This window comes from Glycine soja, chromosome 16 (assembly GCF_004193775.1).
Source record: "Glycine soja cultivar W05 chromosome 16, ASM419377v2, whole genome shotgun sequence".
Taxonomy (NCBI): domain Eukaryota; kingdom Viridiplantae; phylum Streptophyta; class Magnoliopsida; order Fabales; family Fabaceae; genus Glycine; species Glycine soja.
The window spans coordinates 1072253-1095687 of NC_041017.1; the positions used below are offsets into that span (position 1 = coordinate 1072253).

Genomic DNA, 23435 nt, shown 5'->3' on the forward strand with positions numbered 1-23435 from the left:
AAAGGCCTGCCCAAAAAAGGAAAAGTATTTGTGGTTTTCTGCTAATTAAATATGTTAGCAACGTACTTCTACTTAGTTACTTGGAAATCTGAAGGAGGGAAAAAATAAAGGGTGAGTCCACAGACCAGTAAAGGCACCGTCAGTAGACTAGCTAGAAGGAGATCGAAACACACTAACGCACAATCTTTTTATGTATATTAATTTTTTTCATACTCAACAACAAATAAGTTAAAAATAAATAAATAGAATTTATTCAAATAGTTTCAATATATAATATGTGCATAAAAATCAAATAATTTTCAAATAACTATTTAAAAAGAAATACTTTTACGTCATCCGTAAATGCTTCTATATATGCCAAAATCACTATGTATATATATATATATATATAAATTAATAATGGTAGTGTTTGATTAAAAATAAATAAATAATGGTACGTAGTGTCTAAAAAGCTTACTTTAAAAAAAATATATTTTAGTATTAGCTAATTAGGACTCTTAATTTTGCTATTTAAGATTCGATTTCCAATTACTTAGAGAGTTACTCGCGATCGTTCTATAGATTAATCTTCCACTATCAGTTAAAGATACCTTTCGTCATGCATGAAAATAAATTAAAAAACAAATTAATTAAATTCAAGTTAAAAAATTGTAATAAAAATCTAATAGATTTTTTTATAAAAAAAAATCATTTTTAAGCCATCAGGTTAATGATATTCACTGATAATTAAGTTATTTATAATCATTTGTGTAATATATGATTTATATAAAACTTAATTTGTAAATAAAATTGTTAATAATTTGGTGAGTTTAATATAAACTTGTTTCTTGACCACCTTCCCAGTCCGGTGTGCTCAAGTTGATTTTGTATATTAGTTCGTTTTTAAATTTACATTTCCTATGAAATAATGTAATCATGCTTAATTTTGAACGTAAAAGAAGAAAAACAAAAAACCTATGTGTGCTCAATGTTTCGATACTGTGTTGTTAAAACAAATTACTCGGTTCAATTAATTGAATTAGCTATTTGTTTTTCTTTATCGTTGTCTTCTACTGTACATTTAGAAAAGTAGGTAAAACTTTTTTCAGAGACTTTGTATAATTGTATGAAATTGCGTTCACGTTGCTCTCATTCGTTCTTTGGCTTCTTCAGCTTCAGGTGACTTTGTCCACGTTTGACATGACCCAAAATCAACATATACACTGCAGCATAGGGCTAATCAATAGAGAGAGTGACAATAATTGAGAACGTGGAAAGACAAACGCAAAGGGAGGGCGTAACATGTCAAAACAAAGCTTTTCATTGATTGTTTTTAATAATAATAATTGAATTGATGGGTGGATGATATATTCATGAATTTTAGATGAGATTTGAGAATTGAGGGTAAAGAGCAATATATCAATTATCAATTCAATTATTACGCGGCACTACTATTCAATAGAAACAAAAAAGGATTCAAGCTCATTCATCACATCTTACATACTTTTCCAGTAGTACCTTTAGTCCTATACCTTTCTTTATGCATGCAACTATATGAATTATTAATAATATTTATATATCATTTTAGCCACCCTAAAGTGAAATCCATGTCTTTATTACCAATATGGATGGATGGCAACAAATCAAAGCCGCCGCTGCATTCCCCCTCCTTAGCATCTTATCCCAATTCCCAAATAGCCAAAACCCTCTGTACTTATTAAGTATACCAACAAATCAGTACTTTGTTTTTTAAGGAATTTGCCACATGAGGGTGGAACTAAGGCAATAATTATTTCTTCCTTTTTCTTTTTTTAAATATTCATGGTAGTTGTTTTGCCCAATTTTATGATGCGCATAAGGGAGAGCCTTTCAAATCACAGTCTTATGGAATCAATTGAAAAAATTCCTTTACTTTTGTTTTAAACTAATTTCTAAACAAATTTAACTTAAGAATCTAATTTAATTGATTAAATAGAATATATAAGATATTGTAAATTTTTTCGTACTTGTTTTTTATTCTTATAAATAAAAAAATCAACTTAATGGACTCAAGATATTTTTAGCAAGATTCACAAAATTGTAAATGACAATAAATTTTGACTTATTATTAGTTCATGTCGACATCTTATCTCAAATCGGTTGACAAATTCGATTAAACATACCTTACAAAAAAAATATACTGGTATCATTAATGAGATAAGATCTTACTAGAAAAGTCATATATCCTTCTTGTTACTTTAGTTATGTTTTGTCACATCAAAATTTCACAAAATATTGTTAAACAATATATGATCTTCAATCTTAACTAAAACAATTAATATCTAACAATTTATCATACTCTGGGTAGCAGCACGATATGATCGTAATTAACTACCAGCCTGCTAAAGTTAATAATTACCACGTACTTAAGGGTGAATCACCTTTACTTATAATCCTTACAGAAGTATGATATAATAATGATCCTTACAGAAGTATGATATAATAATGTTCCATTTGCACTTAATAAGCTAGACAAAATGGATGCCATATGTTTTTAGTCTAGAATCTTCCTGGACATATAGTCTAATGATAGTGTTACGAGTGTTTTTTTTCCTCCTCCCTTTTTAGCACTTTTCTGTAATAATTTCTTGTAGAATGACTACTATTATAAGAACTGAGAACTCATTTGAAAATCATTTTAGCATGGTTTCAATAAGATTAATATTTTTTTCTTTTGTGCCTGAATAATATCCCTTATGCTTATCTATATGGTATCAAAGTTTTCAAGCTATGTTGTGCATTTATGACAATAAACTCGTGTTTTGCATTTTGGCAGTCCAGGTTAATTCTACATTTTTTTAATAGGAAAAATCAACTCTACGTTACTTCTATTTCTCAATCACATATTTTTTAATTGTTCTCGCCTCTCGGGTTAAATAATTAAATATGTACTAGTATCACATAAAGTAGTAGCAAGAAATTAACTAAAAATGTAATGTAAAGTGAGATACAATATATAATAGCTTACAAAATTGATAGATAATAATGACCCATCTTTATTAGTTAGGATTGAGCGTCATTGTTGTATCTCATTTTAACAATTTTTAATATTATAAATAAGATGGATCATGTTAAATACTTAAACAATTAAACAATATAAAACTTTGTTTTTTCTTATTGCGGGAGTACCTTAAAACTGTCTTTGTTCTAAGTAGTAATTTCTCTCAATCTATAGTTAAACGAGATTCTATATTCATTTATTGTTGCGTGTATTAAGTTTTGTTTAAAGTTTAAATTTTTTTTCATCAAATTTAAGATCAATAATCACACATTAAAATAGTCCCTTCAATATACGTGTGGTTCTTATTATTTGATCGATCTATACTTGGAAATGAAAAAATATATGTTTTTGAGGATAGGTATAGCTAGAGATATAAATGGGGGAAAGGGATTGGTGTCAAATTATTCGAGAGACATAACCAGCAAGTTATGTAAAGTTTGTTGTTCATGTGCTCCAAACGGTTGCTTTTACTCATCCCATTGTGGGGGATTTCTTGTGATGCTTATACGTTATAACCACAACGCTTCCGGGGCCAAACTATTAATTTATTTGGTGATTTGACGAATATAATTTATATTTTAAGTAATTGTAATTAACTAAATATTTGATGAATATAAGTTACAACATTTATATTTTAAGTAAATAAAATATTTAATTTGATATTAATAAGTAGCCTACCCACATGCACCTATTTCATAAATAGCAAGTAGCAACTATTTTGAACAACTCCAGATTACCAACTTGCCATGATGACACCATAAGAAAAAAAGAAGAGAAGCTTACTACGATGACATGAAATGGTAGTGATAAAATTTCACCGTGATTAGTCATGCATTTTTTTTATAAATAAATTCCTTTAGATGCCAATGTTTTCTTTAAAAAAAATTATTTTTTTTCTGATAATTATTTAGAACAAAAATGTTTAATAATTATTTAGAAAAAAATGTTGCTGCTTCTGAAATCTGTTGGGCGCAGGTGAGTGAATGTGCATTCATATCATGGTGTTAGTTTCTGCCAGTGATGATAACAATTGAATGTGTAGACTTGAACTCAGGTTAATGTTTGTTAAGGTTGTTCGAGAACTCTAATGAAAATTAACTTCTCAATGCCAAGTTATTTTGAATGATCACCCTTCACGTTGTACCATTGGTTCCCAATTCTTAGCTCCTTGTTGTATGGGCTTGTTCAGTTGCATGTACGTGTTAACTCGTGTTGTGAATTTTTGAAATTTTAAGTATAGTGCGCGTTGCCAGTTGTTCTGTACTTTTTAAGTAGACAGAGTTCTAGATGTTCTTCCTATGAGGAAGTTTATTTTTACGGCAAGTGTTTCAATGTTTGTTAAAATAAAATTTGCATATTTGTAGTATTTTAACAGCACTTAAGAGTATTTCCATAATTACATTTTAACACCAACATTAATTTATCAAAATATATTAGAGGACCGTATTACCAAGTCAGAACTCTTGGAGAAGCATGTTTGATTAGGTGAAGTCATTTATAGTGTCACTATTGATATCTTAATTATCTTTTGAGTTATCCACTCTTATATATACTTTAGAGATCATTCCAAGATTTAAAAATACTTTTGTACTTATTGACTTTTGAGGATAAATCAATACTTTTAGTCATATATGTAATAAATTGATGTTTTGGGATAATTTTTAGTCATCATTAATTATTTTTTATTTTTTAATCATTAGAATTTGCATTTTAAAAGTGAAATACAAAGTGCTAAAAAGATACAAAGTGTTAATTTATTATTCGATGTTGGGCCCAAAATCTTAATCAGACAAAATACAAGAAAAATAAATAGAATAAACTTTCTTTAGGTAATTTTAATTAAAAAACTAATTGAAAGTTGAAAAATTAATTAGTAATTAGATCTAAAAGTTTTTAAGCTAACTTATTAAATTATAATTATTTGATAAGAATTTTAATAAATATATAAAGATAAAAAGAAATGAAAATATAATTAAAAAGTTAGAAATTAACATTTTAAAAATATTAAAACTAAAAAACTATTAAAAATTATTTATTAAATAATTAAACAAATTTTTCAACTAATAAAAAATATTAAAAACTAATTAAAATATCTTACTTAACATAACCATAAGGTTATTTAACAAACTCATTATTATTTAATGTTTCAATTACGGGGTAAGTTATTTGTTCAAACACGCAACTTTGGTATTTCAAGTAAGAGTTTAATACCTATATATTATTAGTGTAAAATAATCTTATATTGTTATTTAATTACAAATAATTATTTGTGTTATTTTAAAATAATTATTTTAAAATTCATTAAATTTAATATGATGGTAAGTTGTGATTTTCGATTGCAAAGCTTCTTTTACACTTTCACTACATGTATAATATTTTTTTCTCTTCAATTAATACATCATATTTAAACTTTTACGTACACTTTTGTTTTGTTATTTATTTATTTATTTGATAAAGTAGACGTATAGGATCATACACCAAACAAACAATAAATACCTTATGAATTGATTATTTTTGTTTATTATAGCTCTATAAGACTAAATTTAACTAGCTGATAGATTCAACATGGAACAACTGCTTGAGATTGTAAAAGTCAATCACATCTTTGTTACCATTCCACATTAACTGGGCAAAATGTTCAGCAGTACTCTCCGTTGGATGAGGAGAATCAAAGAACACATACTCATCAACATTGTTGCATAGTTCATATTCTTCAATCTCCCTTTTCCCTCCGCAACTATAATCTCCCATGTAGGGCCCACCTCCGCAACAAGCAACATTCCCCTCTTTGGAACCTTACCAACAAAAAAATAATACAAAGCAATAAATACATTGCAATAAATTAAGATGAAGTTTCCTTTGTTTAAGGGTATGCATATATACCATATTTTGAAGGGTACTTCATTAATTCCAGAAGTGCGTCGTAGAAGTTAAGAATTGAGTAATTGAATTCCTTTATTAGTTGTTTTTCTAGCTTTCGACGTGATTTGGGAAAGAGAATTATTGTGTAGCCTTGCAAGTGCAGAACCTTGTTCTTTAAGACAAGCATCTATTGTTGTTCCATTTACAAATGTCCTTAGAAACGGAGAGCGATTCAGAGGAGCCACATTTACAAACCCAAATTTTCTTCCACCTTCATTGTAAATTCCCTGCGTAAAAAAAATCATTTCTTAAAATTACTAACAGATGTGAGAAGGAAAGAATAATTACGTACCAGAAAGAAAAAAGTTAGGGCAATTGTGAGGCCATAGGTTCAAAATTCAAATGTACTTTAATTGCTGTTGTAATGTTGCAAATGACTAAGTCTATAAAAATTTGTTGAGGGTATGGAAGAACCACAGTGCCATTGGAGTTTGTATAGAAAGGGACTGCATAGTCATTGGTTCCCACGGAAAAGATATAGACAGCTGTGGACAACAATTTCTTGGCTTTCTCTTCTCCTAATATTTTCCTCAATAGCTTGCCAACTTGGGCAAAGTACAGTGCTTGAGTTTTCAGGTCAATCACCTAAAGGATACCAAATTAATTAAAGTATACATGAATGCATAAGATTCAAGTATTAATTTTAAATTATATATATTTTTTATATGATAGACTAATAAAATATCACATTATTAATTAATTAAAATTTTGATAAATTAATAGATTATCGCATAATCATTTAACCAATTTTGACTAATAATAGATATTAAAATCAAACATAAAAAATTAAGGTAATAAAATAAAATAAAAAACATGAAATTTAGATAGGAAAATCATATTAAATATATTATAGGTGAAAAAACATATTTAAGTTAAAATTCTTTAATAGACATTTTCCAAAAAATTAGGAAAAGGAAACGTACTAGTCCTGGATTAGTTTCAGGCAAATCTCCAGCTCCGGAAGATGCAAAATTCACCCCATAAATGTATTGATGATCATGGTATCCAGGATGCAAGTATGGTGGAATTAGTGGCAACTCTGCATACTCAGCTGCAAACACACACACACACACATATATATATTTAGTATGTCTCTAGTAAATGCAATTAGGATACTATTTAGTATGTCTCTAGTAAATGCATCCAATACTAAATTAAACAACTAAGAACTTAAAACAGAGTCAGGATGTAATCCTATCCCTGCAAGAAAATATTTACTTTTACCTCTTGGAGTGCTGGTAATTACTTAGCTTGTCAGACACATGTCTTGTATAACCTAGATACAAGCCACACAAACATCATTCATTTCCAAAGTCCGCAAAAATTCTCTTGGTACTCGATCATATATATATGTTTTCTTCAAGTCAAATAATTATATATATATATATATATATATATATATAAATGATTTCTATGAACATTCTTATCATAAAATCAAATTTAATTATTCTGTATAATCCTCACCTCTTCTTAATCTATGCATAATCATTTTTTCTGTATATTCATACTTTGACTCATGAGTTTTGTAGTTATCTAATTAGTACAATTATAAATATTTCTTTTTATGAATTATCAATATTTCCTTTGTTCTTAAAGATAGGAACAAGGTGATATTTTCCACTTTTGATCTAACATAATTTTCGATTACAAAATCGATCTCATTAAATAATTTAGTGGATCAAATAATACCTTATTCTCTTACATACTTTTAAACTTTAACAAGAATACTATATTTTCATTTTATTGGTCTTCAAAAGTAGTGAAACAACTCCTTCAGATTGTAAGACTCACTGACAGTGACATCTCTATTTCCACTCCACATTAACTTGGCAAAATGCTCAGCAGCACTCTCTGTGGGATGAAGAGATCAATCAAAGAACACATACTTGTCAACATTGTTACATAGCTCATATTCTTCAATCCCCCCTTTTCCTCCGCAACTATAATCTCCTCTGTATGAACCACCTCCACAACAAGCTGCATTCCCCTCTTCAAAAATTTATCCAAAAAAGAAGCAATGATCATTACATTACAACAAAGATAATGCACTTGATTTTTTTTTCTTTTTAAAATTTCATATATACAGTTTACGGGCATGTACCATATTTTAATTCAGTAAGTGCACCATATAACTCGGTAATTGAGTATTTGAATCCCTTTAGCTGTTTCTCTAGCTCGTGAAGCATTTTGGGAAAAGCATTATTATTTAACCTTGAAATTGCCGAAGCTTCTCCTTCTAGGCAGGCACTTAAGGTAGTACTGTTTTTGGCCATCCTTAGAAGGGGAAGGCAATTTTAAGGACCAACATTTACAAACCCAAATTTCCTTCCTCCTCCATTGTAAATTTCCTACGTAAAATATAAGTGTGTCTATAATTTAAAATTACTATACCAACTAGAAAAGAAGAAATTAAATTGAAAAACAAGTTATTGCAATTATGAGGCTAATTGCTAGAGGTTCACCATATCTTAGCATACGTACTTTGATAGCGGCTGTAATGTTACCAATGACAATCTACAAATTTTTGTTGGGGGTATTGAAGAACCCCACCACTTGTCGAGTCTGTAAGGAAAGGGGTGCCATAGTCATTGCCTTCTATGCTAAATATGTTGATAGCTCTTGACAGCAACTTTTTAGCTTCCAGATCTCCTAGTTTTTGCTTGAATTGCTTGCTTACTTCTGTGAAGTATTTAGCTTGAGCTTTTAAGTCAATAACCTAAAAATTGAATAGGAAAAGGTTACACATATACTCATTATACAATTATAATACCAAAGTCGTAAAACATTTACAAATAAATTTATTCTACTTATACCATATTTTTTATGATATTAATTTTTCTGTTTCCATCTCTCTTCGTTACATTGCTCATCTTAATTATCCTCACATTTTTCTTTCTCCTGCTTTTCATCTCTCTTTTTTGTTGTACATAATTTTATACAAATTTATTCATACAGATGTTTATCTTTTCAAATACACTGCTATTAGCTATATAAGAAAATAATATATAGCGTCAAGAAATAGCATAAAAAATATACTTTTGTACCCCTTAATCATATACAGGGTTTTTAACTCAACTAAAAATACAGTTTTATTTTGTCCTCTCCAGTCTCCATTGATCAATTTCTAGTCCTAACATAAGTATTCACTTAATCATATTCTTTTTTCTTTTTTTGTTTGTTTGTTTATTAAGTATAGTCATGATAACATAGACATATCTAGAGGAAGCATGTTTCTGTGGTTTGGTTTTTTTTTTCTTTCAAATAATATATAATTAAAAAAACTACTCTCAGATTGTTAAATACTTTTAATTTTTTTATGTCAACTTTTTTCTTCTTAAATCTCAGCTTTGTTAATTGTAATATGGAAATAATTACTTTCAAATTTAATTTTATGTTCAATTTAAAATTTCATATTGTATTTTAAAATTTTGAAAGTAAACTATAATATTGTTTGACTTTTTTTTGAAAAATAATAGAACACGATATTGACCTTATAGTTTTTTTTATTTGGCTTAATTAAATTTTTTGTCTTAATATATATTTTTATTTAATTTTGATCCATTATTAGGATATAATTAGATCCCATAATTTTTAAAACTGGTTCAATGTTACCTTTTCCGTCCAATTGAAGTAATGATGTTTTGAAAATTATGAAACCTAATTGAAGTGACAAACAGTAACCTTAACTTGATTTTGAAAATTACGGGACCTAACTAATCATGGCCTCCGTGCAATACACGGTTTTTAAAAAAAACAAAAACAAAAACAAAGAAAAATAAAATAAAAATTGAAAAATTGTTCAGCTGACACGTGATGATGACCGAACAATTTTAATATATCTATTGATAAAAATGGAAGTGTTGCTTTGCCTTTTGACAAGGTGCTTGACGTTGAAGGTGAGGGAGCAAAACCTAAACAGAGTGTTATCATTGTGTCAAGGTTCAAAGAGTGTTGTTCCACACTTAGTGGAGCCATCAGTGTAACATTGATGATTTGATGTGGTTTCTAAGGTCGTGAATTCAGCATTCACAGTACCCGTGTGACCTGCAAGGCAAATCAAACAATTTGCCTTAGGCCTGCTTTCTAGGAAATTATTAGTATCTTAGGTATTAATTTTTTTTTCTTGAACAAATCTTAAATATTAACATATATCTAGAATCTGAATGTGTATGGAAGTGAAAAAGACTCATTATTAATTTTAATTGGGTTGATAGATTTTTTTTTTTGGTAAATTGTAACATTTAATGATGACATTAATTATAATTTCAATCTTTTGTCAGTTGTTTTTGTTGGAGTAATCTTTTTTCAGTTGTTAGTATTGGAGTAAAAAATGCAACAATTATTTATTTTTTTCTATGTATTTTCATTATAACAAAAAAAAATGTTTTCACAATATTCTCTTCTCTTAATTTTTTCTCTTTTTCTCTTCATCAAGACTTGATTTGAACGGTTGTGGTGGAAAATCAACGTGTAATTTTCTCCATTTCTATGTTCTATTGTTTCATTATTTTCTTATATTTATTTTATAATATTTCTGTTTATAAATTTTACTATGCTCTTTTGATTTTATTTTATTCTTATACTTTATAAAATGACAAATAAAAAATTTGAATCTGATTTTAAAAAATTAAAGAAAAAGAAAAAAGTTGATAAATTAATTCAATTTCAACAATGTTAGATAGATTGAATGGATTAACTATTTTATCTATTCAGAGTGGAATATTAGAATTATTAGATTATAAAACATTGATCTTTCAAAAAGTTAGAAGACTAATTTAAAAATTTGAAATTTATATTTTACTATTTATTTTTATAAAATTTGCCTTAGGCCGCAAATTTAGGTAGGAACGGCCCTGACCGGAGGCACGGTAGCATTTGCCTCATGAGGACAATTATAAATTTATATATATATATCATGAAGTTTGTTAAAGAAAATTGGATCTTTTGTTATTGAAGAGGCTAGTGATTGGAATCATGCACATAACTACTATCGATTGCAGCTTTTGGGGGTGACATATACAGTGAATGGGCAAATGTTGTAAGTTTTAACCTTTTTAATACTCCTTTGAATCAATCCTCTTCTTGGCCGGGAAGAAACCATGGCAAAGAAGGAAGACTCCATCACCTTAAGCTTAACACCTCTACCACAATTCATCACATTTCCTTTCTTCTTCTTCTTCAAAATTCAATTCATTTAAATTACACAAGCTTTATAATTGTATTGTACCATCAATTAGGTAAATAAGTATTACCGGACCAAGCGGTTATACATACAATTTATTAACACAATCAAGATATAATGATATCAAGATTTTAACTTTGTTGCAAGAAAAACAATGAACCAAGTAAACAAGTCATGGGAGTTGGAAGAGATCTCTAATAGTGTAATACCCTATATTGGAAGAGTTGTTTGGGAAGCCCCACATACGATCTGCAAATTTTTTGTAAGCACTTTCTGTAAGATGATAAGAGTCCCAAAATAAATATTCATTGGGTTTGTCACATAATTCAAATTGCTTCTCCCCTCTTTTCCCTCCGCAGCTATACACTCCTCTAAATGGTCCACTTCCACAACATGCTGATTTTCCTTCCTTCAAACCTGCATCAAATAAATAACCACAATTTTCAATTATTAATTTGCAAAATCACAACTTAGAGGTATATATGGACGCTAAATATTGAGAATCAAAAGTATAATTTGATCTTTTTTATTCTAACTCTAAAGACTTACCATATTTCAAGGGATGGTTTATCATTTGAGTGAGGTCAGCACTGAAATCATATAGAGCAAATTTAAAGCCCTTTAATTGCTTATCCAGTTGTAAGAGAACAACTTTTAGAACTCCATTGTGTAAACTTGCAAGGGCTGAAAGTTCTTGTAAGCATTTACCATTTCCTTGTAATTGAATTATTCTAGTGCCTGGAAGACAACCCAATGGTGGCAAGGTCATGAACACAAATTTTCTAGCCCCTCTCTTGTATATTTCCTACAAAGACCATTATAAAGCATAACTATATATACAAGCCATTTATCAGAACTCGCCCAACAGCATCTACCTATCCTTGTCGAGAAAAAGAAAACAAGAGAGGAAACATAAAAAATACCATTATTATTAGTATAGACTTTGAAAGTCTACACTAAAAGTATAATACACTAACATTTGTTTTATTGATATAGATAGTATATATCAATGTTCTACACTTAGAAATCATTTGTATATCATATATATTTTTTATCAGCGAAACTAATATATTAGATAATAGAAGGCACCAGAGTATAGTATATATATTATTACTCTATTAGATAATATATTAAGAATGTATTTTTAAATTTAAGGACTGCATAAGCAAATTTAATTAGAAATACTCTAATATGATACTAATTTCCTTCTGAACCAGGTGGCAGGGGCTACTGAAAATTTTCTTCAAAATCTCGCTTAATTTTATAGACTAGCTTTACGACAACAAAAAAATCTTGCTTTTCACTTGAATATGATTATTAAGTATTACACTTTTCGTCCAACAATACATAGAATCCTTTTATTTTTGTGTTTACTTTTCTGTTTTGTGTTTAAATCGGTGGGGAATACCGACAGGTTACATTGTAGGAAAGAGACGGGGGGAAATGACTTTTTTTCCACCTCAATATAGTTATAAGCTTCTTTTTTTTAACACTAAACCCTTGGATATTATCACAGTTAGGAAAGTCTTCTAATTATTCACAATTGCCTTCTAAAATTTTCCTTTTTTGGTCAATTATTGCCTTCTAAGTTCTAACATTTGAATTTTGGTCTAACTTTAAGGACGGTGGTCTGCGTATTACTGCCGGGCCCAACTTAAAGTACTTAGCTTAAAGCTCTCAATAATTTTATACTCTTAAAAAAATGTTTTCACTTCGTAAAATATTTTCAAAAAAATGAAAAAAAGGATTTATTTAATAAATAAAAAAAATTATTACAATTATTTAAATATTTTCCTTATAAACCGATAATTTATGAGCTTTTTTTTCTTTCTATAAAAAAGACTTATTTCCCCTCTCATGGTTTCTATTAATTATAACATCATTTTCTCTTTCTTTATACTACTATCACTTATTAAAATGATATCATGTTATCACTGAATGTAGATAAAAACTTAAAATAAAATTTTTAATCTATCAAGAACTCATAACAATCAAAAAATCTAGTAACTCAAAATAAAAAACGAATATATATTAGAAACTTACAAATTATTTAAGCCAAAAAGATAATTATGAAAATTTCATAAGTAATTTTTTATTAATCAAGAAATTTTTGATAAATAAGTTTCAACCAAAATTATGATAGTTTAAATTAATTTTTTTTTTGTTAAATTAAACGGATTTCTTCTTAAAGTTTGATTTGGCCCTGTTTCGAGGGGAATACAACATCTCATAGCAAGGAAACAAACTAACGAAACAGAGAAGAGAAAATAGATAGAATTTCAACTTTCGTTCATCCTAGACAATTGTTCTACTTAGAATATATTGCCATTTCCTTCTAACTTTTATGAAATATATAACCCTAACTTTGCTGTTGAAATAATATATTTATTAATTACTACATCTCTATAAGTTACCTTTATGGCCACATAAATTATAACAATAATATTATCACGGCTTTTCCAAAAGTTACAGAGTTACAGTAAACAGCCGTACTTGTCACGTTGTCTCTTACTTGGCTAAAAAAATTGAAGTATGTTGGATTACATAAGTAAGTTAGTTAGTTATTTATTTGACTAGTTAAAACTATGTTTGACCAAAATAAAGTATTGTATGATAAAACAATTAGTTTTACTATCTTGTAGCATCTTTTTTTTTTTTTTGACGAAATCTCGTAGCATCTTTTGAAATACTACTTCATATTAAGTTTATAATTACCCCTAAAAAATGTTTATATAACTTCATATTTTATCTATCTTTGATTTTTAATTTCCAGCTTTTAACTTTTGAATATCTTTTCAACTTTCAACGAAACTCACTCATGGAATACTAACAAGTACACGGGCATATATTTTAAATTAAAATAAATGTAAAATATAATATAAAAAGAATATTTTAAATTGATAAACTAAATATGTAAATGATGGAAAATTTGTACCTTGATAATGGAAGTCATGTTAGCAACAACCATACCAACATATTCTGAATGAGAGTAAGAGTTAAGAACATCAGAATGTGTCAAGAATGGGCTAAGGTAATCATTGGATCCGATGCTAAACATATAGACAGCGCTTGATAACAATAATTTAGCTTCAGAACTGCCTAACTTGTGCCTCAACAAAGCTCCTACTTTCTCGTAGTTTCTTGCTTGTGTTTTGAAGGGTATTACCTGAAAGTTTGGAATTACAAAGCGTTATGCATGCAAGGAACAACAAGGAAAAAAATGTAAGATGTTAACAAATTGTCTCCGTCTTACTAGGTTACATATAAATAGAGAAAAATAATAGAAATGTAACTTAATATCATTTTTCTCAAATTTAAATTCCCTGTACTCTCGTTCAGATTTATATATAATTTTCTTTCCCTTTTGTTTTTAAAAGTCCAAGAAAAGTCATCCGTACATAAATCTACAATCCCTTGGCAACTTTGTATTTTATGTGGAGCATTATTTAAAACACACGCACTCACACACTTGATAAAATATTTATCTTCAAAAGAAATATAACTTTTTCACAAAATCACCATAGTTTATTTTAGGGAATCGTTATATGTGGAAGTTTTTTGCTTTTCAAGAAAGAAGATTCTGATCTTATATGAAATGAAATGATTGGTCAAGGTTTGTGCTAATGTCATAAGTTGGCCCGTGGGCTTCTTTAGGATCATGTCATGGCTCATGGGTCGGCAGACTCTGTCTTCAAAAGTAAAAAATAAATAAAATAAAATAAAATAAAAGGTAAAAATGATCATGTTCTACTAGTGGCTGTTTGAATCTCGGTTTTACTTGATGTTTGACAAAAACAATAGGGGCATTCAACAATCTACTAAAATAAAGCCATTGGTTACTCAATTAAGCTAATCATAGTGCACCTAGATGCTTGACATGCATATGACATGTTAATTACCAATTACTATATAGTATTACTGTATTATTAACTTTTTCGCCCCTAGAGTCTTACTTAAAAGTACCATTAATGAAAAAGCAAATAGGGAAAGTGTGAATTGAAGTTTATGAAATGGACCTTACCGACCCTTGAAAAGTTTCAACAAGAGCACCAGCTCCACCAGATGCAAAATTCACTCCACCGTAGTAATTGCTATTGCCAGGTTGTAAATATGGTGGAACCAATGGAAGGTTTGCGTATTCAGCTACAAAAGGCAGACGATATATAATATGACAAAGATTATAAGCTAAGGTTTTGGTAATATTAAGTTTAATTATTCTAGTGGGGGACAAAAATAAATGTTAGTTCAACCAAATTGGATTTTCACTTGTAACAAGACAAGAATCATAAGATCTCTCCGAATCTTACCTATGAAATCTGATATTAACCGTCCATCAGAGAATCTCCCCGTTGGGAACTTGAAGTATGTTTCTCCATATGGCAAGAAATTTGCTTGATCAAGGGTTGTTGTGTTGATGTAGTTGTTGTTGCCAGCATCTAAGAAAGAATCGCCAAAAATGAAGAGGGGAACATGTTTGTTGCTTCTATGGTGGTCGATCTTGCTTCCATGTGTATGAGAGACAAGAGCTATGAAGAACACGAGGAGGAACATAGAGCTTGGTAGATTTGACACCGTGAACTTCATCTTCACAGAATCTGCTGCAATCTCTAATGTGTCAGAGTTGACAAGTATATATAACTAATGACTTTGTTGCTAGTTTGCTACATGGGAGGACCATAAATTTTGATAAAGAACAAATGTATCTTTTATTTGAGAGAAGTCAAATAAGTTATCTATTGGAATATTTGACTTAATGTTATATCTAAAACTCAAATATAAATAATTAATTAAGTTAAAATAACTCACACGTTCCATCAAATTAGATTAATAACTTATTTTAATATTTAATACAGTTGTATTTTTAAGTCTTGAATTCGAGATGACTAGTTTAGTTCAAACAATATATTCATATACAAGGGTGAGCAAAATAATTTTATATGTGGGCTTATTACTTATTAGTTTTAATTTGGTCTAGTCAACGCAATTTGATTAGAAGAAATATATCTTGATGATGTTATAAAAAAACAGGGACATGGATTTGAAGAATATGAATTTTTGTACTTGCACGAACATTCAAGTTAAAAATGACTCCTTGTAAGCCGGCAAATAGTTAAAAGATCTTGTGGATTCCATTATCTGATATATTCGTCCATTCGGCTGAAAACTGATGTAGAATGTATTTTGATAAATTTTAATTATATTTTGTAGATGTGATAATGACTAAAATGAATTGCATTTTATAAAAAGAAAAACTAAATTAAATATTAAAATGAACTGATATTTACATTCTAAACTTATGGTCCATTTGGTTGGAAGGAAGAAAAATGCAGGCTGAGGCAGAGCCACTCCTGCCCCATCTCGTCACGTCATACAAGTCTGACAACATATGCCACGTGGCGCCACTTTGTTGGACTATATACCAAATCATTTCTAAACAAACATTATTCTTCAACCATGTCAAAAGCACAGTGTAATCACTTGGATTATGTTCTCATTAATCTCAGATTAAATGCGATTTTAAATTCAATTAGACATGCCCACGGACAGGCCAGGTTTTGCTAGGCTCTTCACATATCAAATTGGTTTTTGTTTACATTGTATTGGGCAGAGCTCAATGAAAAAAAAATTGAAAGTTCAAGATATTTTTTAATATTATTATTAATTTACAATAAAGTAAGACATTTTCCAATTTTATATTATTTTTATTCCTTTTTAATTTTTGGATTTTTTTAAAAATGTTTTTATTTATCTTTCAATTATGCATCTTCACCACTCTGTAGCTTCTTCTTTTTTCCTTAAAAAAAATACTTAAAATATGAAAAAGATATGTTATTGGTCTTTTGACATATATGTTATAAGGCTACATTGAGAATTTCAGTAGTAATAAACACCAGATTTTCATTAGATAACTTCCTAAATTGAAAATACGTTTGTCAAATAAAGGCAGAATCTCTCACTTTCTTGGCTGCTCTATCTATGGTCTTCTATCACAATTCTGAAAATTATCTCAACATCACATAAATGACGGATTCATATTCTTTACAGCAGATACACAAAGTATAACTCAATTCTATAAATAGACTGAAATAAACATGCTGATATTGTGTTTATACGAGAATTGAACAAAGTATGTGACTATATTTTTATCGTAAACTTCAACCCTTTCTGGGTATAATGATCGCGTACTCAACTTTTAGTTGATAAGCTAACAATAGTTTTTTTTTTTAAAATAAATAACAGTGTGAGCATCATTATTAAAACAAAAATCAAAAGCAACGTACATCGAACACGAGGCATTATCTGACAATGATCCTTGAGAATGTTTCTCATTGGCTTTCAAAGGTTGGACCAACAAAACATACTAAAACAATATTGGATCAAAAGAAACAACGGTTCTTTTAGGGATGAATTTTTTATTTTGCTGAAGTGATGAATCTCCTCATCCTTTAAAATAAGAGATATTTTTCGTTTTCACAATGATATGTTCATCTTTATATGACGTAAAAAATATTGTATCTTGTGTCGGTATACCCCTTGTACTTTCTTAATAATATTATTCTTTTTCTGATAAAGAAAAATGCTAATCATTTAAAGTTATTTTCAGTTTAGTTTCTTAAGCTATAAATTTGAATTCATGAAATTAAGCTAAAAATGCTTTATAGGCCCATTTCCAAAGCTGATCCGACTAAGCTCATGGGCTGAAAGGTTAACCCAACCACTATCAGGGAAAGACCAGCCCATTTCTTATGTCCATTCATCCACAATATTTTAACCTAAATGTATGCTGTGTTTTTTTTATAAAAAAAAAAAAAACTAAATATATGAATATATACTTCAGCCATCTGTCAGGATCACAAGCAATTTTATTTATTTTGAAGCTTTTTTAATTTTAGTTCAATCACTCTAGTCACTCTGATAATAAAAAATTGTTAAACGCCACTATGATTTTATTTACAAAATACAGTATTGTAATATTTTACAGTAACTTTCAACGTGACTTTTGTGAAAGGTATAATTCAACGCAGACCAAACAGTATGATCATTTTTTCCTATTCTGGAAAATTACTGATATAGTTATCAAGCATTCAAGATAATAGTATTGCCATTTCACGTCATTACAGGGTCAATATTTTTCGAAAGTCTATATATACACGCAATGCGAGCACGTTCAAACTCTGGCTTGGTAAACTTTTCCATCGTCTTTCACCAAAACAAGAAACTCCTTGCCTACATAATTAGAAAAATGTTAATCATATATTTTAAACACACTTTTTTTTAATACAATCTTTATTTAGTATTGACTAAATTGAATACAAATCATTAAAAAAATTAATTACACTTTTAATTAAGGAGTTCCACTCATAATTTTGTAGATCTCTTTTAATTCTAACTATGTCAAAATGAGTGTGTTTCTGGCTAACACTATTTAAGAAATTACTCCCTTGATTCCTAAATTGTACTGATGTTTAAGGTTAAGATACACTTATTAAGAAATTATTAATTGATATGCTTTTAGACTAAAATATTCATATGTAATTATGTTGTTAGAAACTTAAAATCGTCATTGGCCATGGATATTTAGGTAACGGAGAGACTAGAGACTATGTTAATGAACATTCTCATTATTCGGCGGTTAGCTATTGGCTTGGGTACTAGTACCTAACTTAGATAGCAACATAAATTTAATATATTAGTAATTGTAACTAAGGATATAGTTGGACAAATTTACAAATTTAGCTTGAATTTATAAAATATCAATAGTTTTGAAACAAAGCTAAAATGCTAAAATATTTACTCTCTCCGTTTTAAGATTCTATTATCTAATTTATTAAGATTAATAAAAATAGTTAATTTAGTTGATAATAATAAATTTATCTTAAATTTATATATATTTTTTAAAGCAATCCTTATAATTAATAATTTTTTATCTTCTAATTATTTGTTAATATATTTTTTCTCTTCTTTAAATTAAGAGTATTTCTTGTCTGAAATTAATTAATGCAAGAATCATTATGAAAAAGAATAAACATCATTTTAAATTTGAATTTGATAAATAAAAATGAAATGAGTATAATTTAGGAATAAAAAAATGATTAAAGTCGGGAAATTAATGAAGTGGGGGGAAAACCAACTTATCACCTTTCTCAATTTCCCTTTTATTTGCATAATAAGAGTCAAAGCATTTGACTTAGCTATTTATAGCTAGCACTAAAATAATGACAAAGCAAAATCATGAAAATCTCTACCAAAAAAAGAAAGAAAAAGATCTTATTTGTAAACATTTAGGAGTGTATTTATTACTATTATATGGATGAATTTGGGGTACCCTACCCAACTGTCTGTCTGCTACCTTTGGTTACCTCACACGTGCGGCAATCAAGAGAGCTTCTCAAATTAATTTTGTTCATATACTAAATTTAAATGCTACCACCAAGCAATGGATCATATATGCTGAGGATGTTCCAGCTTAATTAACATGTATTTGAGTCTTAGATATGCACCTTAGTTAAATACTCACAGTAATCTTATCCGATTTGATTATTTTTGGTGAAAGATAATTATGATTTAGAAAATAAAATGCTAAACAAGAACATGCTAATGATGCTCCGCAGCACAAAGCAATGTAGATTTTTCAATCCCCAGACAACATCGTATGTGTCACACTCTCCGCAGTCCACCTAAACTGCGTAACACGGGTGCACCTAAATGTTGGAGCCGTGACACTTTCCATTAATTCTTTACCTAATCTTTGGAGTATACAAGGTGGCAGATGAATTTAATTGGGTTTTCAATGATCGTGTCACATGCCCCCTGCACCTCAGTTTCTGGCTCCCACATGATGGTAACATTGTACAAAGCTGCATTTTGTGATCTCCCTAGTAATGGCCAAGAATGCTTTATTATATGCAACCAGTGATTCATCTTACCATTACGTTGTGATGGGAAAAAAAAAATGAGACCTTCTGGTCCTTGTCCAATATAATAATCTCCATTATTCAAAGTTAGATTACAATATTTCTCTTTTCATGTAAGAACTTCTGATTCTAATCCAACAAAGATAATTTCCAATACAAAGTTCCTTTTTAGATGGTATGTGAGGTATACCTTTTTTGTTCTCTCTTTCAAGAATTACAAGTATTTTTTGTTAAGCAATGATAAAGATCTATCTAAAATGAGATAGATTGAGACAGAAAGGAGAGAGAATAGAAGGAAAATATGAAAAATAAACCAATTTTTTTTATATAAATATGTGTCCTCTGTTTCATTAATATGCCTCTTCTTGAGTTTGATGTTTGATTTCATGGATCGTGATTGGTTGAAGTTGTTAATAGATAAGCAAATGGTGTTATTCATTGCTTAGCAAATGTTGGGGCTAGAGAGTCTCAAACTCTTTGTATTTGGGATAATGTCCCTTCCTGAAAAATAGATTCTCTACATTCATGTATTCGGGAATCTGAACCTTTTGAATAAATATTAATATTTTGAATTAAATTTACGGAGATATATTATATATGAGTGGTTTGATTTATATTTAACAGTTACGATTAACTGAATGCGTGAATACACAAATTTCTTGACCGCAGGACATCCAAATCCCTCTTCCTCCTCTATTTCTATCCTCCTTTTGAGGGATAATCCTTTATAGTGTTTTTTTTTTACTTTCTTTTTCCCAATGATATATATATATGATGCGATGAAAAAAAGAAAAAAAATAGACAAAACAAAATAAGATGAAAGTAAGTATCAAATTTCTTCTTTCTTTTTTTAAGGAACTTGACCACTTGGTCAATTGGGGTCATTTGAAAAAACTCACTTAATTAAGATTTTTTTTTTCAATAAGTTCTTACAGAGTACTTCTATGGTCTTGAATATAAGAAAATATATATATTTTTCTTGGTCATAAATATAAGAAAATTTTAACTAATTTTATTTAATGTTATTATTTCTAAAATATCTTTTATTTAATTGAGATGGTAATTTCAATTACTTTTTTCTTGATGTCAAATTCTAATGAATGATAAGTTGGAAAAAATATTTTTTATTGAAATTAATACAATTAACTAATTTTATATATATTTTTTTATACTTGAGATCAGACGAAGTATTTTATATATAAGAGCTTTTTTTATATAAGTTTAAAATTTAATAAGTTATTTTCATTTGAATATACATCTGGAAAAGAATTTACACAGTTTTAAAAGATTCGATGCATTGATAGTTAAACACTTAAAAGATGTTGTCTCGTTTTTAAAAATTAAAAAAAATAATACACAAATCATTATTAACATTAAATTAAAAATTAAAACTAACAAAATAATTTATATACTTACATTACACATACTCATCAAAGAAATATTAAAAATAAAAATTACTAGTCACCATTTACCTATTTTTAATTTTTAGAAAACAAAAATTGAAGCATCATAAATTATATAAAAAAAAAAATATGTCACACTAATAAATTAAAAAAATTTAAATCAGTTTCATAAAAAAATTCACCATACACCTATCAATAATTTTAAATTTTAAAATATTGAATAATTAAAAATACGATTAAAATATAAATTAAGGTGATAACTTAAAGTCATGTATATCAAGAAATCATAGCATTTTTTTTACAGAAATCATAGCATGTTATGAAAATATATAGGTAGGTGAAATATTATTCTACATAAACTTTTGAATAACATTATTATTGAATTTTTATTGAATAAAATATTATTCCCTACATAAAATTTTGACTTTATAGAATATTATTATTCTACAAGAAAATTATATTACTCTTTATTTATTTCAATATTTTCATACCATTTATTATTGAATAATATATTCATAGCATTTATTACTTTTTTTAATAATTGCATAGCCTTTGTTATTTTTTTAATATTTTCATGCATTTATTATAGAATAATATTTGTAAAATATTGTGAATAATTCTATTGAATATTTTTTCAAATTTTGAGACAGTAAGCATATTTATTTATATTTGATACTTTTTTCATGAAATATTAAAAATATTTGTAGAAGAATATAAAATTATTTTTTATTTTTTTATACATAAAAGAGTCAAAAGTCGGATAGCAAATAGCAATGCACAAAAGTCTTGCAAAATTGGTTACTTAAGACATCTCCAATATATAGTTTTATAAGTTTTTCCAAATACTCCCACAAATATTTATAACATAAGTTATTTATAAGCTCTTTCAATAAGACTTTTGTCCATTACTATCAAAAAATTTACTTTTATTGATAAAAAATAAAGAGTAATATATTTTTCTGCAATTCTTTTTGATATTTTATGAAAAGTATTTAAATAAATATACATAATGTCTTAAAAACTTTTAAAAACATTGAATATATTTTGAAAATTACTAAAACTACTATTATTCAATAATAAATGCTAAGAAAATTGGTCAAAATAATAAATGCTTTGAAAACATTAAAACCAATAATAAATGTATACGACTATTAAAATAAATAAAAAGTGCTATGCAAATACTAAAACATAATAAATGCTATGTAATTATTAAAACAAATTACTAATAAAAGCTATGCAATGTATTAAAACAGATAAAAGCTTTTTTTTTTTTTTAAGTCAACAGATAATAAAAGCTATTCAATGTATTAAAACACATATTTAATCTTCCTTAACCTTTTCTAAGAAACAACCAAACCCAGCTTGAAATTTCCTAAATGCTTGCTTATTTTCATAAAAACAAGAAAAATAATTTATACTGCTTGTTAAGCCCCCATGACCTAAGTGTGTAAGCAGAGTGCTCAACGAACCAGGGGAGGGATAGAAATGCAGAGCACTCTTGTAGTGAAGCTGGTCCAAATTATGTATCTAAAGAAGGAAAAAACGGGCTGGTCCAAATTAATAGTAAGAAACTAAGCTTCCAACAAGAAAGAAAAAAAAAGCTGGTCCAAATTAATAGTTGTATTTGAAATTTTGCAAATGTAATAAAAAAAAATTGCCAAAAGACCTTAGAAAATTACTGAGGTTCCAAGGTAATTGTAATATTCAAAAGATCTTAGAAAATGAAAAGGCTGACAAAAGAATCTTGGAAAAGTAATTCGGAAAACGATTTATGAACTTATCAGATTCGATCCAATGATGATAAATCATCGATTTAAAACTTCTTCCCTCACACCTAGATTTCCAGCACTTGAACTCTGAAACAAAGCCAATTATTGCAGAAAGATTGGTTTAGAAAGAAAAGAAAAAAAAAAAAGTTTTCCACGTCCATAAATCACCAAACCAGAAAGCAGAATAATATCAAATTGCCACCACACAGAGCATTGAGAAATGGC

At 28.1% G+C, this 23435-nt stretch overlaps 2 protein-coding genes and 1 pseudogene across 2 annotated transcripts; all 3 read right to left on the reverse strand.

The window, feature by feature from the left end:
• Nucleotides 1-5531: 5531 nt before the first annotated feature.
• LOC114391049 (GDSL esterase/lipase 5-like) lies at nt 5532-7247 on the reverse strand. The gene is made up of 5 exons (XM_028352052.1): nt 7226-7247; nt 6865-6992; nt 6251-6526; nt 5903-6068; nt 5532-5814 (listed from the first exon to the last, which is right to left on the reverse strand). Exons 1-5 carry the CDS (start codon nt 7245-7247, stop codon nt 5567-5569), a joined length of 840 nt encoding a protein of 279 aa, XP_028207853.1. The 3' UTR covers nt 5532-5566.
• A 444-nt stretch (nt 7248-7691) lies between these two features.
• Nucleotides 7692-11063, reverse strand: LOC114391051 (annotated as a pseudogene).
• Nucleotides 11064-11125: 62 nt separating this feature from the next.
• LOC114389594 (GDSL esterase/lipase 5-like) lies at nt 11126-15795 on the reverse strand. Its single transcript, XM_028350296.1, has 5 exons — nt 15431-15795; nt 15145-15266; nt 14059-14289; nt 11673-11928; nt 11126-11540 (listed from the first exon to the last, which is right to left on the reverse strand). The coding sequence occupies exons 1-5, from the start codon at nt 15705-15707 to the stop codon at nt 11296-11298; spliced, it is 1131 nt and encodes a 376-aa protein (XP_028206097.1). The 5' UTR covers nt 15708-15795; the 3' UTR covers nt 11126-11295.
• Between the last annotated feature and the right edge of the window lie 7640 nt (nt 15796-23435).

Coding starts and splice junctions, on each gene's coding strand:
- LOC114391049 (XM_028352052.1), bottom strand. CDS start 7,247: ATGAATGATGTTTGTGTGGCTT. Junction 6,527..6,864: donor CTGAAACTAATCCAGGACTA/GTACGTTTCCTT, acceptor GGTATCCTTTAG/GTGATTGACCTGAAAACTCA. Junction 6,069..6,250: donor CTATGGCCTCACAATTGCCC/TAACTTTTTTCT, acceptor GAACAACAATAG/ATGCTTGTCTTAAAGAACAA.
- LOC114389594 (XM_028350296.1), bottom strand. CDS start 15,707: ATGAAGTTCACGGTGTCAAATCTACCAAGCTCTATGTTCCTCCTCGTG. Junction 14,290..15,144: donor TTGAAACTTTTCAAGGGTCG/GTAAGGTCCATT, acceptor CCAAACTTTCAG/GTAATACCCTTCAAAACACA. Junction 11,929..14,058: donor ACATGACTTCCATTATCAAG/GTACAAATTTTC, acceptor TGGTCTTTGTAG/GAAATATACAAGAGAGGGGC.